Below are 19648 nucleotides of genomic sequence, written 5' to 3'. Positions count from 1 at the left end.
CGGAGCACCCAGAGGAAAACCACGCAGACACGGGGAGAACGTACAAACTCCTTACAGACAGTAATAACCAGATGTTATTTTTATTCAAGCTACTGAATCTTGTATTAATTTTACAGCAAGATAAATAAAGTTGGACAATGAACATGATCTGGAATTTAGTAGCTGAAATCTGAAAGAAAAACAAAAAATGAAACAGAATTAATGCAAATACTAAGCAGGTCAGGCAGCATCTGTGGAGATTTGAAAAAAGCCCCTCGAGCGAAGAGTCCTGGACCTGAAGCATTAAATATTTGTCCTTCCACAGATGCTTCCTGACCTGCTGAGTGTTTCCAGAACCTTCTGTTGCATTTTTATTTTAGAATCTTCCATGTTTTTTTGTGTGGATGGTCAAAAGTCATAGGTTTTGTGGCTAGGTCAGAAATTTCGTGTTTACTCTGGATGACAGTTTCAATCCACACCTCCCCCCAAAGCCACTACACTTTCATTTCCCCAAAGATCTCCAGGAGGCCCAGGGAATTTTCTTGTTATTTATGCTGATGATCTCTTTGTACATTCCTTCATTGCAGTGAATGTTTGGAGGAGCTTGGAGAACCATTGAGTTGGAGTTGATTTCAGGGTTCTGGGAATTGAACACATGTCCCCATTGACCCTCCCCAATTTTTATCGACGCACCAGAGAAAGCATCCCATCGGATGCATCACACTTGGTACAGCAACTGCTCTGCCCAAGACCACAAGAAATTGCAGAGAGTTGTGAACACAACCCTGTACATCACAAAAACCAGCCTCCCCTCCGTTGGCACCATCTACACTTCCTGCTGCCTCGGGAAGGTACCAATATAATCAAGGGCCCCTCTCATCTCAGTGATTCTCTCCCCCGTCCCATCGGGCAGAAGGTACAAAAGCTTGAGAACATGTACCACCAGGCTCAAGGGCAGCTTCTATCCCACTGTTATAAGACTCTTGACTGGACATCTTATACAATAAGATGTCCAATCAAGTCAAGGAGAGGGTCAGCAGCTTTAAATTCCTGGGTGTTAACATATCGGATGACCTGTCCTGGGCCCAGTACATAGATGCAATCATAAGGAAGGCGTGCCAGCGTCTTTACTTTCTTAAGAGGTTAAGGAGGTTTGTCGTGACACACAACACTCTAACAAACTTCTACAGATGTACTGTTGAAAGTATCCTGACTGGTTGCACACGGTCTGGGACGGCAATTCGAATACGCAGAAACATAAGAAGCTGCAGAGAGTAGTGGACAATACATCCCTCCCCACCATCGGCAGTCTCAACAGGAGGTGCTGCTTCATGAAGGCAACGTCCATCATCAAAGATCCCCACCATCTGGGCCATGCCATCTTCTCGCAGCTACCATTGGGCAGGAGGTACAGAAGCCTGAAGTCTCACACCACCAGGTTCAAGAACAGCTGCTTCCCTTTGGTTCTTGAACCAACTGCCAAAACCCTAATCACTACCTCAGTACAGCAACATAATGACCACTTTGATCACTTTGCACTAAAATGGCCTTTGTTTTTTGGTTTTAATTGTAAAAATTGTGTATAATTTAGTTTATGTCTTTCTTGTGAATGCTGCTTATCTGATGCTCTGTGCCTGTGATACTGCTGCAAGTAAGTTTTTCATTGCACCTGTGCACACATGGACTTGTGCATGTGACAATAAATTCAACTTTGACTTTGATAAAGGTGAATTCTTGAATTCTCATCTATCTCGTCATGGTCCTTGCACTTTTTTCTACCTACATGGCATTTTCTCTGTAACTGTAACACTATATTCTGCATTCTTTTTGTATTTCCTTTTCTTTCTTTCTTTTTCAATCTTTTTATTAAATTTCAAATTAATACACATAACAATAGTGATTATACACAGGGTGCGAAGGGATCGGGATTACAATCGTAACAATTGACATATACAAACACAGGGAGTAAAATGTATAATCTCCTCCCAATCTCTTACTAAGTGAACATGATACAAAAGAATTTGAAAAGAAATTTGATTATATGAAAAGAGAACCCCAAAATTAAAAAATAATAACAAACAAAAACAAACCAAAAACTTCAAAAAAAAAGCTGGACTGTTATTTCTTCGGTTAAAAAACATTATTATGTCGTTAGCTCCGTTCCTCTATATTCAAATAGAAGGTTATTGAAAGGGATTCGAGAAAGGTCTGCTTACATCATTTGGAAATACTGAATAAATGGGCTCCAAATTTCCTCAAATTTAAGCGAAGGATCAACAGTACCACTCCTAATTTTTTCTAAGTTTAAACATGTTATAGTTTGAGAAAACCATTGAAATGTGGTAGGAGGTATTGGATCCTTCCATTTAAATAGGATGGATCTCTCAGCCATTAATGTAACAAATGCAATCATACGACAAGCTGAAGTAGATAGATGGCCGGAATCCATCACTGGTAACCCAAAAATTGCAGTAATAGGATGAGGTTGTAAATCAATATTCAATACAATTGAGATAATATTAAAAATGTCTTTCCAATATTTTCCCAAAAGAGGGCAGGACCAAAACATGTGTGTCAGGGAAGCCACCTCCGAATTACATCTGTCACATATAGGATTTATATGGTGATAAAAAAGGGCTAACTTATCCTTAGACATATGGGTCCTGTGAACCACCTTAAACTGAATCAGAGAATGTCGAGCACACATTGAAGATGTATTAACTAATTGGAGAATTTTCTTCCATGTCTCTATAGGTAAAAGTATCTGAAGTTCTCTTTCTCATTCATTCTTAATTTTATCAAGTGTCTCCAGACGTATTTTCATAATCAGATCATAAATTATTGCTAACAAGCCCTTCCGATAAGGATTAAAACCTAAAAATTTTTCTGTAATTTCAATTTTATGTGGTATCGGAAAAGTAGGTAAAATAACTTTTAAAATATTTCTAATCTGTAAGTATTGAAAAAAATGTGGTCTAGGCAAGTTGTATTTATTAGACAATTGTTCAAAAGACAAAAGACAATTCTTAATGAATAGATCACGAAAGCATTTATTTCCTTTTGTACTACCTCAATGTACTTATGCATGGTATGAGCTGTCTGGATGGCATGCAAACAAAAGCCTTTCACTGTATCTCCATACATGTGACAATAGTAAACCAATTACCAATTACCATTGCAGAATTTAACTGGTCAGCCACACATGGTGTGCCCAGACAGTGCATAGTACTCAGCTGTTGTGAAGAGCAATGACGTGGTTATAGGGTCATAGAGTCATAGAGCAATACAACACGGATACAGGCCCTTCAGCCCAACCATTCCATGCCGACCATGATGCCCACCCAGCAATCCCAATTTCCTGCATTCGGTCCATATCCCTCCAAGCCCCGCCCCTCCGTGTACCTGTCCAAGTGCTTCTTAAATGACACTATTGTACCTACCTCAACCACTTCCTCTGGCAGCTCGTTCCATGTACTCACCACCCTCTGCGTGAAAACGTTGCCCCTCAGGTCTCTTTTAAATCTTTCCCCTCTCATCCTAAACCTAGGCCCCCTGGTTTTGAACTCCCCTACCCTGGGGAACAGACTGCTACCATCCACCTTATCTATGCCTCTCATGATTTAAACATTTCTATAAGGTCACCCCTCATTCTCCTACATTCCAAGGAATAAAGACCTTGGAAGGTTCTTGGCTGAAGGACAATGTACTCCCGCAATGATGCCTATCAGTCCCCTGCTGACTCCAGGGAAGCTGATAATCCGGTTTGAATTACACAACTTGTACTTGAAGGATTCCAGCATTGCTGTCTTTGCAACTCAGAATCTTAACAAAAGCACTCTGCTGTTCTTACTTTTCCACTTGGTTTATAGGATGTGTTTATGTAAACAGAGTGCATTTTCCACAGCTGTCTTGGGATCAACATGACATGCAATTAAAGAAAGTCCTTTTGATTGCCAAGGGTGCACTCCCGCAGGAGAGTGACCTTCATTTCAGAACAGCAATGTCATGTTGCACAGGAAGTTAAACTGGTTTTGAAGAGTCTAATTTATTCCCCTTAAGTACGGCAGCTCTCTCAAATGTTGATCTCAAAGATCTTAGAAGATAGATAATGAACACAGATGGATAGGGGTTATGCTGTGGTCACAGAGGCAGTAGCTACAGTCTCATTCCCCGATTACAAGCACTTGCACATTATACAGAGATGAGGGTTTGTTTCGATTATTTCTTGATGTCAAATTATTAAAAGCAAGTTTGCATTGTTGACTAACATGTAGTGACTCAGGTTTGAAGGGGGGGGCCGAGCACAAGCTCCTGTTTACATCAACGGTGGTGAGGTCGAGAGGGTTGAGAGCTCACCACAGGGAGGAAGTTAACATCAGAGATAGCCTGTCCTGGTCCAACCGCGTAGAGGTCATGGCCAAGGAAGCTCACCAGCGCCTCTACTTCCTCAGGAGGCCAAAGAAATTTGGCATGTCCCCTTTGACCCTCACCAATTTTCATTGATGCACTATAGAAAGCATCTTATCCGGATGCATCAAGGCTTGGTATGACAACTGCTCTGCCCAGGACCACAAGAAACTGCAGGGAGTTGTGGACACAGCCCAGCACATCATGGAAACCAGCCTCCCCTCTATGGACTCTGTCTACACTTCTCACTGCCTCATTAAAGCAGCCAACATAATTATCGACCCCTCCCACCCGGGACATTCTCTCTTCTCCCCCCTCCCATCGGGCAGGAGATACAAAATCCTGAAAGCACGTACCTCCAGGCTCAAGGACAGCTTCTATCCCACTGTTATAAGACTATTGGACAGTCCCCTAGTACGATGAGATGTTGATTTCACAATTATGGCCTTGTACTTTATTGTCTGCCTGCACTGCACTTTCTCTGTAACTGTAACACTTTATTCTGCATTCTGTTATTGTTTTCCCTTGTACTACCTCAATGCATTGATGTGATGAAATGATCTGTATGGATGGCATGCAAAACAAGTTTTCATTGCACCTTGGTACATGTGACAATAACAAACTAATCCCAATTAATGAAGAAGTGACGTACATAAAAGAAAGCTACCTCCAAGGATCTACGCCGAAGGTCCTCCCATATGTTACATTCTTTTTGTCTGGTTCCAAAGACTCTCTCACTGGCAGGTTCAGCAGCCAATCACGCCAAAGAATTCTGCCAGGCAGCAAGCCAGGAAGTAAAAGTGACCAGGTCTTATTTTTATTCAAAGTGTCTTGTAATAACTTTACAGCAAGCTAAATAAAGTTGACAAATGAACATGATCTGGAAGTTAATCTGAAATCTGAAATAAAATCAGAAAATGCAATCTGTGAAAGGAATTTGAAATTTGGCCCTAGATCAAAGGATCCTAGACATGAAACATTAACTGTTTGTCCTTCCACAGATGCTGACTTACCTAGTGAGGGTTTCCAGCATTTTCTGATTTTTATTTTTATCTCAGATTTCCAGCATCTGCAGTTTTTGTGATTTTCTTCTGTGTAAGATTTGATCTTTATGTGGGGGTCATTGGTTCAACCTGATTCCAATATGACAAAATAAAAGCCAAAAATACTGGATATACTCAGCAGGTCAGGCAGCATCTATGATGAGAGAAGAACAGTGTTAATATTTCAGGTCAAAGACCCTTCATCGGCAATGGAAAAATGAGTAAACAAGTGCGTTTTAGGTTTTAGGTTGCAGTGAGTATGGGAAGGGTGGGGTGAACAAAGAGAGAGTCTGTGATAGGGTTCTGGCCAAGGTTGTGCCAGTGGCACAATGCATTCCGTGCTCTCTAGTTAACAGATGAATGAGAGAAGACAGAGAAAAAAAGCAAAAGAACATTCTGGAACTGTGAGATACAGAGAGCAGTTGATGGAACTCTGAAATAAAAGTGACCACTGGAAACACCCAGTGAATCAGGCAGCAGAGAAAACCTGGGTTAATGGTTCAGGTGGATGAGCTCATATCAGAACTGGAGAGTTCCAACACAAATGGGAAATGATGGTTATCTAAAATTGTTAACCTGTCATTTTTACCAGCCTCAAGGCAAGTCTTATGGGTTGTCAATGCAATGAATGCATTGAAATTCAAACAGTTAGTGCTGGAAATATTCAACTGATCAAGCAACATCCTTGAAGAAAGAGAAATAGAGGTGTTGGGCATGATTGGCTGATTTCCCCCTCCATTGACCCCATACTCACGCATCAGTGTGGCTCCAAGGCCCTTCAGATGTCGTAAAATGGAGACACAAGAGAATCAGGTTTATTATCACTGACATATGTCCTGAAATTTGTTGTTTTGTGGTAGCAGTACAGTACCAGACATAAAGACATAAAAATTACGATAAGTCACAAAAATAAATAAATAATGCAAAAGATGAAAAACGAGGTAGTGTTCACGGATTCATGGACCATTCAGAAATCTGATGGTGGAGGGGAAGAAGCTGTTTCCGAAACATTGAGTGTGGGTCTTCAGGCTCCTGTACCTCCTCTCCGATGGTAGTAACGTGAAGAGGGCATGTCCTGGGTGGTGAGGGTCCTTAACGATGGATGCAGATGCTGGAATCTGGAGTAAAAAACAAACTGCTGGAGGAACTCAGCGGGTCAGGCAGCATCTGTGGAGGGAAATGGACAGTCAGCGTTTCATCTGGAAACTTCCATTTCCCTCCACAGATGCTACCTGACCCGCTGAGTTCCTCCAGCAATTTGTTTTTTGCCTTTCAGAAGTCACTGCTGAGATAATCCGCAGTTGACAGATTCCAAAGACCCTGCCCAAGGACCACAGAGATAGCCTCCTGACAACTTGCGCTTCCAAGGCTGTAGATTCATGCAACACAGAAAAGGGCCCTTCAGTCTCCCGAAATCCATGCCAACCATCAAGCACCCATTTACATTAAGCAGTTAGTGTAACGCTTTACAGTGCCAGCAACCCGGGTTCAAATCTGACCGCTGTCTGTAAGGAGTTTGTACGTTTTCCCTGTGTGTCTGCGTAGGTTTCCTCCGGGTGCTCCGGTTTCCTCCCACATTCCAAAGACGTACGGGTTAGGAAGCTGTGGGCATGCTATGTTGGCGCCGGAAGCGTGGTGACACTTGCGGGCTGCCCCCAGAACACTCTACGCAAAAGGTGCATTTTACCGTGTGTTTCGATGTACATGTGACTAATGAAGATAACTTATCTTATTTTGTTCTCCATATATTTCCATCATTTCCCTCAGATTCTGCTGCTATCTACACACTAGGGGCAATTTACTGTGGCGATTAACTTACCAACCCACACGTTATTTAATATAAACACAGCTGACCACGAGCATATTTAACTGAAACACATACTTTATATAACTTAAACTAACTCGTACAGTGGTTTATTTCTTAGCTGGAAGCTATAATTAGCAGCACAAATGCCTCTACAGAGAAACGGTGTAAACCGATGATTAAGATACTTTGCTCCAGATTCCATCCACAAGCACCGCCAGGTTTATCCCCTGCAGTAGAACTTTAACCGAGGAGAACACAACCTCACTGGAGAAGGATTACCAAGAGGTGGTTATGGATTCTGCCAATCTTGACAAAGCAGCAGAGAAGGGAGAAGAATAAAAGTTATAATTATTTTTTTTAATGTCCTTAAAGAGGTGTATAAAATCATGAGGGGCATAGAGAGGGTGAACGCACAGAGTCTTTATCCCAAGGAAAATAAACCAAAAACTTGAGGGCACATCTTCTCAACAAGATGGCGCCGGAGCATGGCGACTCGTTGCAAGCTGCTCCCTGCAGATCTACTCATTACTTCTACGATAATCATTACACTTTACTCTCTATTCTGTTTTTGCTCAACCCTGTACTACCTCAATGCACTGTGTAGTGAATTGATCTGTACGAACGGTATGCAAGACAAGTTTTTCACTGTACCTTGGTACAAGTGACAATAATGAACCAATACCAAATACCAATACAAGTTTAAGGTGAGAGGGGAAAGGTTTAAAAGGGACCTGAGGGGCAGAAGATATAAAAGCCTGAAAGCATGTACCACCAGGCTCAAGGACAGTGGCAAGGCACACTAGTGAAGCGGTTAGCATAACGCTATTACAGTGCCACTGACCCGGGTTCAATTCTGACCGTTGTCTGCAAGGAGTTTGTACGTTCTCCCCATGTGTCTGCGTGGGTTTCTTCCAGATGCTCCAGTTTCCTCCCACATTCCAAAGACGTACGGGTGAGGAAGTTGTGGACATGCTATGCTGGCGCCGGAAGCGTGGCAACACTTGCGGGCTGCCCCCAGAACACTCTGCACAAAAGATGCATTTCACTGTGTTTTTCAATGTACATGTGACTAATAAAGATATGTCTTATATCTCTGTTATAAGAATATTATGAGGCCCCCTAGTACGATAAGATGGACTCTTGGCCTCACAATCTACCTCATCATGGCCTTGCACCTTATTGTCTGCCTGGACTGCACTTTCTCTGTAACTGTAACACTTTATTCTGCATTTTGTTATTGTTTTCCCTTGTATTGCCTCAATGCACTGTTGTAATGAAGTGATCTGTATGGATGGCATGTAAAACAAAGATGTTCACTGTATCTTGGTACATGTGACAATAATAAACTAATTTACCAATTTAGATGGGCATCTTGGTTGGCATTCACGAGTTGGGCCAAAGGTCCTGTTTCCATGCTGTATGACTTCATGACTCTACTGCTTCCATTTCAATTGGACTATTTATGGTAAGGTGTGTGGTTCACAGCCACCTGCTTAGGAGCAAGGAGAAGCTTTGCAGAACCTGTTTACCTAACTTTCCACAGGGGTTTGGAAGTCAATCGTTTTCAGTGTTCACTGTGCCGGCCATCCTGAGTGCTCGCCACACAAAACTGTATGGTGACAACTGTGCCTTATCGAAGTGTTCTCCTTAATAGTCACTGCTGGCTGGAGTCTTCTCCAGATGTTAAATCATCATTCATACATGTCCACTTTGGAGATTGGGCAAAGCAACACTGAGGGCTGCTTTAGAGTGGTGTTTATCAGAATGAAGAAAGATGGACCTACATTTTTCTAGCCCATCCTGTGCCTTTCAGTGTATCCCACAGTACTTTATAGTTGATAAATTTTTGCACAGCAATGTGATAAAGAATAGGGAATCTGTTTTAGTTGTGTTTTTTGAGAAATAAATATTGGCCAGGTAATCAGGGTATGCTTTCCCAAAATAGCATAGTGGTACCTTTTACTTCCTCCTGGCCAAGCTTTAATGGGTTGGAGTCAAAAACACATTACACTGGAAGAACTCAGCAGGTCAATCAGCACCTGTGGAGGCAAGAGATGCAAGTCAATTCTTCAGATCGAGTCCTTGCATCAGAATCTCAACCTGAAATGTTGATTCACACCTTTTGCCTCTGCAGATACTGCTTGACCTGCTGAGTTCTTATAGTATTCTGTTTTTTGTTCTTAATTCTGCAGTCTCTTTTGTCCTTGATGGGCCTAGTTATACTTCCCTTGTCTTGGGCATGACTTCCTCGCAGGTCAGTGCATTCAGAACTCCTGTCCCTGTGCAGTGTAGCGCAGAAATATTTCATGTGGTGGGGGTTAAGATGCCAGCTCTTGCTGCTGCTCTCCAGTCACCTGGGGTGGTTCCAAATCATCCTGAGCTGAGGGTCAGATTCTCTTCCTATTAGGCTCCTGTCAGATTTGTATAAATGAAGGATATTTTTTGTTTATCTTTTTATGTTTACATTTTAATTCATTTACCTTATTACCATAGAAAACATCCTATCTGGATGCATCACTGCTTGGTACTGCAACTGCTCTGCCCAAGACCACAAGAAACTACAGCGAGTTGTGGACACAGCCCAGCGCATCATGGAAACCAGCCTCCCCTTCATGGACTCTGTCTTTACCTCTTGCTGTCTTGGTGAAGCAGCCAGCATAATCAAAGACCCCACCCACCTGGGTCATTCTCTCCTCTCTCCTCTTCCATCAGGTAGAAGATACAGGAGCCTGAGGGCACATCGAGGTAGTAAAAAGTAAAACAGAATGCAGAATACAGTGTTGCAGTTACAGAGAAAGTGCAGTGCAGGCAGACAATAAAGCACAAGGGCCTTGATGAGGTAAATCGGGAGATCATGAGTTCATCTTTAGCGTCTGAGAGGTCCATTCAAGAGTCTGGTAACAGTGGGATAGAAGCTGTTCTTGGGTCGGGTGGTACGTGTTCTCATGCTTTTGTATCTTCTGTCCAAGAGGAGAGAATGACCAGGGTGGGAGGGGTCCTTGATTATGTTGCCTGCTTTCCCAAGGCAGCGGGAAGTGTCGACAAAGTCGATGAAGGGGAGGCTGGTTTGCGTGATGTGCTGGGCTGCGTTCACAACTCTCTGCAACTTCTTGTGGTCTTGGGCAGAGCAGTTTTAGATAATCAAGCCTGTTCTGCCAATTCAGTAAGGTCATGGCTAATCTGTGACCAAATTCCATGTTCTAATCTTTTCCCAATATGCTTTGATACCTCTGGTTAACAAGAGGGTTGTAGACTCAGCCAACTCCATCATGGGCACAACCCTCCCTGAAGACCCACACTCAACGTTTGAAGAACAGCTTCTTCCCCTCCGCCATCAGAATTCTGAATGGTCCATGACCCCATGAACACTGCCTCGTTATTCCTCTTTTGCACTCCATATTTATTTTTGTAACTTATAGTAAATGTTATGTCTTTATGTCTTGCACTGTACTGCTGCCACAAAACAACAAATTTCACAGAATATATCAGTGATAATAAACCTGATTCTGATTCTGAACATAATATAGAAGATTTAAATTGGCATCTGACCTCATATCAATTGCCATTTTCAAAGAATGTTCCATACCTCTGCGTGTTGAAGTGTTTCTTTGCTTCATTCCTGGAATGTCCCATACTCTTCATTGTTAACTATAATCAGGTTCAAGCTGTACCCCAACTCCTTTGGCAATGCTTAAAAGGCCTGAATTAAAAGCACAGAGAGACCTGAGTGAAATTACAGGAGAGAGGCCGAGGCAATAAAAGGGTTCTGAAAACAAGAGTTTTAGAGTAATCGTCATACAGCACAGAAAGAGGCCGATCAGCCCATCGTGTCCTTGCTGGTCATCAAGTACCCATTTATACTAATTGCATTTACCAGCACTTGGTCCATACCCGTCAATGCTTCGCTAATGCAAGCGCTCGTCTAGATCATTTTAAACGTTGTGAGTCTCTGCCTTCACCGTTCACTCGGGGAGTGTGTTCCAGATTCCAACCACAATCTGGGTGAGAAAGTCCTTCCTCAGATTCCCCTCTAAACCTCCTCCCCCTTACTTTAGACCTGTGTCCTTTTGTGTCAGATACTTGTTGCGAGGGGGAACAGTTTCCTATCATCTACCCTATCTATGCCCTTCATACTGTTGTGTACCGCCATCAACTCCCCTTCAGCCTCTTCCACTGCAAAGGAAAAAAACCTAGCTTATCCAGTCTGTAACGCTCCATCCCAGGCAACATCCTGATGGATCTCCTCTTCCACCTCTCCAATGCAAGCATGTCCTTCCTATAGTGTGGTGACCAGAACAGTGCACAGTACTCCCACTGCAGCCTAAACATTAAAACTGTGTCATAACCTTCAAGTTACCTATTGGAGTTTTTTGAAGAAATCACAGGTAGGGTGGATAAGGGAGAGGCGGTAGACGTTGTGTATTTAGGCTTTCAAAAGGCCTTCGACAAGGTGCTGCATAAGAGACTGATTAATAAGATGAGAGATCATGGAATTACGGGTAGGATAACAGAATGGGTGGAGCATTGGCTGGTTGGCAGGAAGCAAAAGGTGGGAATAAAAGGATCTCGTTCTGGTTGGCTACCAGTTACTAGTGGTGTGCCGCAGGGGTCGGTGTTGGGGCCGCTTTTTTTTACCTTGTACATTAATGATTTGGATGATGGAGTAAATGGTTTTGTGGCTAAACTTGCGGATGACACCAAGATAGGTGGAGGAGTAGGGAGTATTGAGGAGACAGGAAGGTTGCAGGGAGACCTAAATAGTTTAGGAGAATGGGCAAGGAAATGGCAGATGAGATTCAATGTTGAGAAATGTGCAGTTGTACACTTTGGAAACAGTAATAAACGGGCAGATTATTATCTAGAAGGAGAGAAAATTCAAAGTACAGAAGTACAAAGGGACTTGGGGGTACTCGTGCAGGATACCTTAAAGGTTAACCACCAGGTCGGATTGGTGGTAAAGAAAGCGAAGGCTATGGTGGCATTCATTTCGAGAGGTATAGTGTATAAAAGTAAGGAAGTGTTCATGAGGCTCTACGGGGCACTAGTGAGGCCTCATTTGGAATACTGTGCGCAGTTTTGGGCCCCATATCTTAAGAAGGATGTGCTGATGTTGGAGAGGGTTCAGAGGAGATTTACGAGGATGATTCCCAGAATGAAAAGGCTTACGTATGATGAGCGTTTGTCGGCTCTTGGACTGTACTCACTGGAGTACAGAAGAATGAGAGGGGACCTCATAGAGACATTTAAAATGTTGAAAGGACTGGACAGAGTAGATGTGGCTAGGCTGTTTCCCTTGGTGGGTGAGTCCAGGACCAGAGGGCACAATCTTAGAAGTAGAGGGTACAAGCTTAAAACAGAGATGAGGAGAAATTTCTTTAGCCAGAGGGTGGTGAATTTGTGGAACTCCTTGCCAGGTACAGCAGTGGAGGCCAGAACATTGGAGGCGTTTAAGGAAGAGATAGATATCTAAATAGTCGGGGTATCAAGCGATATGGGGATAAGGCCAGAAATTGGGGTTAGAATAGTGAGTTTCTTTTTTGCACCTGCCCCCCCCCCCCACCACAATTTCTCATTTCTTTTTCTTTTTTCCCTTTTCCTTGGAGCAGACTCGATGGGCCGAATGGCCTACTTCCGCTCCCTTGTCTTGTGATCTTGTGATCTTGTGAAGTTCTTATATTCTATAAGCTGGCCGGAAGAACAAGTATCCCGAACGCCTCCATCACCATCTTATCTACCTGTGCTGCCACCTTCAGGGATCCTTGGACTTGTACACCAAGGTCCCTCTGTCCCTCAATACTCCCTAAAACCCTACCATTTATTATGGCTGTCCTGCCCTTACTAGTCCTCCCAAAGTGCATCACCTCACACATATTAGCATTAAGTTTCATCTGCCAATGCACTGCCAAGCTTACCAACTGACCAATGTCAACCTCTAGATTACAACTATCCTCCTAACAACAAAATTACCTATTTCTGTGTCATCTGCAAATCTACTAATCATATCTCTGGTGTTCATATCCAAATCATTTGTGCTTATAACACAGAATAAAGATCCCAGCAATGATCCCTGTGGTACACCACTGGTCACAGGCTTCTCATCACAAAAATAACACTTGATCATCAGCCTTTCCCTCCTATAATCAAGCCAGTTTTGGAACCTATTTTCCAACTTGCCCTGGATCCCATGTGTTTTAATCTCTTGGACAATTCTCCCATGTGGGACTTCGAGGTGAGTGGGTAATTACACTGTTGAATCTTATCATAGAGTCACTGAACTGTTATAGCACAGAAGATGGTATTGGTATTGGTATTGGTTTATTATTGTCATTTGTACCAAGGTACAGCGAAAAGCTTGTCTTACAAACCAATCGTACAGGTCAATTCATTACACAGTGCAGTTACATAGGGTTAGTACAGAGTGCATTGATGTAGTACAGGTAAAAACAATAACAGTACAGAGTAAAGTATCACAGCTACAGAGAAAGTGCAGTGCAGGTAGACAATAAGGTGCAAGGTCACAACAAGGTCAGAGTACATCTCATCATATAAGGGAACCATTCAATAGTGGGATAAAAGCTGTCCTTAAGTCTGGTGGTACGTGCCCTCAGGCTCCTGTATCTTCTACTCGATGGAAGAGGAGAGAAGAGAGAATGATCCGGGTGGGTGGGGTCTTTGGTTATGCTGGCTGCTTCACCAAGTCAGTGAGAAGTAAAGACAGAGTCCAAGGAGGGGAGGCTGGTGTCCGTGATGCGCTGGGCTGTATCCACAACTCTCTGCAGGTTCTTGCGGTCCTGGGCAGAGCAGTTGCCGTACCAAGCAGTGATGCATCCAGATAGGATGCTTTCTATGGTGCATCGATAAAAGTTGGTGAGTGTCAAAGGGGACAAACCAAATTTCTTTAGCCTCCTGAGGAAGTAGAGGCGCTGGTGAGCTTTCTTGGGCGTGGCATCTAAGTGATTTGACCAGGACAGGCTGTTGGTGATGTTCACTCCCAGGAACTTGAAGCTCTCAACCCTCTCAAGCTCAGCACCATTGATGTAGACAGGTGCATGTACACCGCCCCCTTTCCTGAAGTCAATGACCAGCTCTTTTGTTTTGTTGACATTGAGGGAAAGGTTGTTGTCATGACACCATTCCACTAAGCTCTCTATCTCCTTCCTGTACCCTGACTCATCACTGTTTGAGATACGGCCTACAACGGTGGTATCATCTGCAAACTTGTAGATGGAGTCAGAGCAGAATCTGGCCACACAGTCATGAGTGTATAGGGAGTAGAGCAGAGGGCTGAGGACGCAGCCATTCAGTCCATTAAGTCTGTGCTGGCTCTTGATACTGTACTCCCGTCAGTTCCACCCCCTTCTCGTCCCCCCCGGCCCTGTAAATAATTCTCTTTCAAATGTCCACTCCTAAGGGCAGTAAGTTCCAGATCAGAACTAAGCTCGAAGTAAAAGATTTTGCTCAATTGCCCCTTGTATCTTCTGCACAAAAATTCACACCTGTATCCAAATGAATATGTTGGTGGAGGAGAATTGGTTGGACCTCTCTTCAACGGGAAAGAAAACAGAGGATCTCAGACCCTCCTGCTGTGGGACTGAGGCACAGGTATTGGTATTTGGTATTGGTTTATGATTGTCACATGTGCAGAGATGTAGTGAAAAGCTTTTGATTGCATGCCATCCAGACAGATCATAAGTACATCTATAGGTGGTAAAAAGAGAAACAGAATACAGAATATAATGTTACAGTTACAGAGAAAGTGCAGTGCAGGTAGACAAATAAAGTGCAAGGGCCATGACGAGATAGATTGGGAGATCATGAGATCACCTCTAGCGTATGGGAGGTCTGTTCAAGAGTTTGATAACAGTGGGATAGAAGCTGTCCTTGAGTCTGGTGGTACGTGCTTTCAGGATTTTGTATCTTCTGCCCGATGGGAGGGAGGAGAAGAGAGAATGACCCGGGTGGGAGGAGTCCTTGAATGTGTGGCTGCTTTCCCGAGGCAGCGGAAAGTGTAGACAGAGTCTGGGGAGGGGGAGGCTTGTTTGCATGATGGACTGAGCTGTGTTCACATCTTTCTGCAATTTCTTGTGATCTTAGGCAGAGCAGTTGCCGTCCCAAGCCGTGATGCACCTGGATAGGATGCTTTCTATGGTGCATCTGTAAAATTTGGTTGGGGTCATCGGGGACATGCTTAATCTCAACGTCAAGGTAAACTAGTTGGGATCAAAAAATTGGAATCTGTCACATCTGGCAGAGAGCATCAGTCCTCGGCCTCCTCCACTGCCAGGAGAATTCCAAGCGCAAACTGGAGGAACAGCACCTCATTTTCCATTTTGGAACCTTGCAGCCTAATGACATGAACATTGAATTCTCCCACTTTAAGTAATCCCCACAACCCCCCCCCCCCCAACATCATGCTTCTTTTTTTCCCTTTCCTAGCCCTGACCCAAAACATTGACCACCTGCTTTTCTCCACGGATGCTGCCTGGCCTGCTGAGTTCCTCCAGCATCATCATGTTTTTCACCTAGATTCCAGCATCTGCAGTCCTTTGTTTCTCTGGCATCAGAACTGTTGTGGATGTTTGGGGGAAATGAACTGGACCAGGGGAGAAAAGATGGAGTCAAGTAGGAAGGAATATGTTTGGTGGAACAAGAGCAGGCTGAAACAATGGGTCTACACACAAAGCACTGGAGGAACTCAGCGGGTCAGGCAGCATCTATGGAGTGAAATGGACAGGCGACGTTTCGGGTTGAGACCCTTCATCAGAACTGGAAAGAAAGGGGGAGAACGTCCTGATGAAGGGTCTCGACCTGAAACGTCACCTGTCCATTTCCCCTCCCAGATGCTGCCTGACCCGCTGAGTTCCTCCAGCGCTTTGTGCGTTGCTCCAGATTCCCAGCGTCTGCAGTCTCCTGTGTCACCACTCTGAAAACAGTGGACTTGACGGCACAGTCCTGTCTGTGGACTTTGGGCAGGAAGTAAAAGCAGGCTGGGTGGAGATGGGTACCGGATGGCTGGAAGCTGTGGAGGAAAAATCTGAGGTGTGTGATCTGTGTCTGTCAATGGCCTGCTGATTGGTGGTGGGGCCATGGTCCAAAGGAAGGTGTGAAGATATCCTCACTTTGAACAATTTCTCCTAATAACACGTCGCAACCTAAAACGCTAAAATAGCTTGACCTGCGCCATGTTTTCAGCAACTGATATGCTGTGCCGTGAGATGGGTTGCAATTGACGTCTTGTGTTGGTGAGTATCGAAGTGTCAATAGTCGGTGTTTGGTTAGGGTCAAGGTCAGGAACATTGGTGGTCAGGAACATGGCTAGTTTCTTTGGTTTGCTTTGACAAACTGAAACATACTTAGAAGTTATTATCTCCATGGAGGGATTAACCGCTCATTGCAGCTTTAGTATTTTTGCCAGTGCTCTTAATAATACTTGCATTTTGTTACGGTATCCACAGGAAGTCTCCGTCCCTATCCCTCTTGAATAACGAGGACTTAGTGTGAAAATCAAACTAATGCTGGAATTTAATGCTGGAAATCTGAAATAAAATAAAACAGAAGATGCTGCAAACACTCAGCAGATTGGGCAACATCTGTGAAGAGAGTAACTGTTTCACATTAACAGTGTACTTTTATCGATGCACTATAGAGGGCATCCAATTTGAATGCATCACAGCTTGGTACAGCAACTGCTCTGTCCACGACCGCAAGAAACTGCAGAGAGCTGTGGACACAGCCCAGCACAACATGGAAACCAGCCTCCCCTCCATGGCCTTTGTCTATACCTCTCGCTGACTTGGTGAAGCAGCCAGCATAATCAAAGGCCCCACCCACCCAGGTCATTCTCTCTTCTCTCCTCTCCATTCAGGCAGAAGATACGGGGGCTAGAGGGCACGTACCACCGGGCTCAAGGACAGCTTCTATCCCACCGTAATAAGACTATTGAACAGTTCCCTTATACAATGAGATGGACTCTTGACCTCACAATCTACCTTGTCATGACCTTGCATGTCTATCTGCAATACTGTCTATCTGCAGTGCACTTCCCTGTAGCTGTGACACTTTACTCTGTATTCTGTTATTGTTTTACCCTGTACTACCTCAATGCACTCCGTACTAACTCAGTGCACTGTGTAATGAATTGACCTGTACGATCGGTATGCAAGACAAGTTTTTCACTGTACCTCGGTACAAGTGACAATAATAAACCAACACCAATACTTGAAGAGCTGGGAGCTGTAGGGCTACAGACCTGGAGTGGGAAGGTGGTACGTGGATGGGCAGTTCTTTCAGCACGGATTGGATGGGCCTAATGGCCTCCGTCATTATTGCAAACTTCCCTTGATTCCCTGATTTGCACGTTGAAATAGTCACTCCTGCTTCTTGGTTCTGCCTCTGCCTGACATCAGGCCAGTGATTGACAGATGCGGCGGCGGGCCCGGGCTGACGTCAGGCCAGTGATTGACAGATGCGGCGGCGGGCCCGGGCTGACGTCAGGCCGGTGATTGACAGTTGCGGCGGCGGGCCCGGGCTGACGTCAGGCCAGTGATTGACAGTTGCGGCGGCGGGCCCGGGCTGACGTCAGGCCGGTGATTGACAGTTGCGGCGGCGGGCCCGGGCTGACGTCAGGCCAGTGATTGACAGGTGCGGCGGCGGGCCTGGAGCCGCGTGTTTGCGGATCGCGGGCAGTGGATGCGGACTCTGCTGCGGGGAATCTGTCGCTTTCACCGGCTCCGCTGCAACGCTCGCTGTCGCTGGCTGCGGAGCGGTAAGTGCTCGTGATTTCTGCAGGAACCTCGTTGCAAAAATACCGCCCGCCCGTCCGCAAAAATTGCGGGCGGACATCGCCGCGTGGATGCGGAGCCCGCCGGCTCCGCACCGCAGGCTGCAGCGGAGATTCGGGTCGATCGCAGCCTCCGGGGGGAGAAAACGGTGATGCAATGATGGGAGGGGGGTGCATTAGCCCAGGACAAGGTCTCTGCACCCCCACCAGCACCACTGGTCAATGGGGGCTCCCGCATCGCTGGGCTGTGAGGGTGGGAAAGAAAGGATCCAGAGACCTTCCTTGGGGGGGGGGGGGGGGCATTCTCAGTTGATTTACTTTGGTGGGGAGGGTGGAAGCCCATGGATTTTGGGGCGGGGTTGAGGAATGGGGGGTTTATTTTGCGAGGACAGGCGATTTTTGGGCGATGGGGATCCCAAGTTTTTTGGGGGGGGGTGAAGGTCCCAGTTTTTTATGGGGGGGGGAGGGAAAGAAAGGGTCCCAGACTTTGTTGCATGGGTGAGGGAAAATGATGCACGCTTTATATGGGGGGGGGGGTGAAGAAAGGGGTCCCATGCGTCCTGGAAGGGAGGGGAGGAAGGATTCCGGGCTTGCTGCGGTGGGGGCAAGTACTGTGGGCATTTTAGGATGGGATCCTGTGTGACTCTCGGCATATTTTTTAAATGGTGAGAGGTTGGCAGGTGTTGGTGTTCAGAGGGACCTGGGTGTCCTAGTACACGAATCACTGCAGGTTCAGTAAACAGAAAGTCCAAGTGATATGATCGTAAGGTTTGAGGACAACAGTAGAGGCCACGGGTGTAACTGCATACGGTTGACTGAGACCGACCTGGAATATTGTGCATACTGGTCTCCCAGCCTTAGGAAGGATATACTTGTGATCAAAAGAATGCACTGTTGAGCTTACAGAGGTCATCTGTGATTTTATTAAATATTGGAGAAGGCTCCTGCTTCTAATTCATAAGTAAGAACGGAGGACCCAGAGCGGTATTGAGCATGTCATCCTGACCCAGCTGAAAAACAACTGTCATGAGATACTCAACTCAGTCCACACAGCAGCTGGGCTGTGGTCGGGTAGCTGGGCTCTTCTGGTGGTTGTTGTCCAAGAAGAATAAATAGCAACAGATTTATTAATTCAGTAATTACGCTAAGTTTGTAGACAGTCTTCCCCTAACGTGTTGTTAAAATTCTAAAGCAAATAAAACTGCAAATGCTGAACCTCTGAAATGAAAAGAGTGAAGAATAAAGCACTCAACATGTTAGGCAGCATCCATGGAGAGAGAGAAACTGAGTTAACTTTCCCTAGTTCTGTCTGGAAAAGTTAAAAATCCAACTTTATAAGTTGCAGAGAAGGGGGTGGAGACCAGGAGACTGAATGATACCAGTGGTGGGGTGCTAACTGAGAGATGGTGGTGAAGCCTGGCTAATTGCAGCTGGTTCATCCAAAAGAAGTGCAAATTGGTTTATTATTGTCACATGTGCTGAGGTACAGTGAAAAACTTGTCTTGCATACCGTTCATACAGATCAATTCATTACAACACTGCATTGAAGTAGTGTGAGGTAAAACAATAACGCAATGCAGAAAAATGTGTTACAGTTACAGAGAAGATGCAGTGCAGGCAGACAAGGTGCAA

At 44.8% G+C, this 19648-nt stretch overlaps 1 protein-coding gene across 3 annotated transcripts in view; it reads left to right on the top strand.

Moving 5' to 3' along the window:
• Nucleotides 1–17860: 17860 nt before the first annotated feature.
• The window catches only part of LOC127581798 (CTP synthase 1), a 47031-nt gene continuing 45243 nt past the window's right edge, over nucleotides 17861–19648 (top strand). The window contains exon 1 of one of the 3 annotated variants that reach the window (XM_052036505.1): nucleotides 17861–18001. In XM_052036505.1, coding sequence (XP_051892465.1) covers nucleotides 17926–18001 — 76 coding nt within the window. In that variant the 5' untranslated portion in view covers nucleotides 17861–17925. The remainder of the gene's footprint in view (nucleotides 18002–19648) is intronic. The other 2 variants (XM_052036504.1, XM_052036506.1) reach the window with 2 other exon arrangements.

Source organism: Pristis pectinata, chromosome 22 (assembly GCF_009764475.1).
Source record: "Pristis pectinata isolate sPriPec2 chromosome 22, sPriPec2.1.pri, whole genome shotgun sequence".
In the NCBI taxonomy this organism is placed as follows: domain Eukaryota; kingdom Metazoa; phylum Chordata; class Chondrichthyes; order Rhinopristiformes; family Pristidae; genus Pristis; species Pristis pectinata.
The sequence above is the reverse complement of the archived record's forward strand: the minus strand, read 5'-3'. Positions and strand labels throughout refer to the sequence as shown.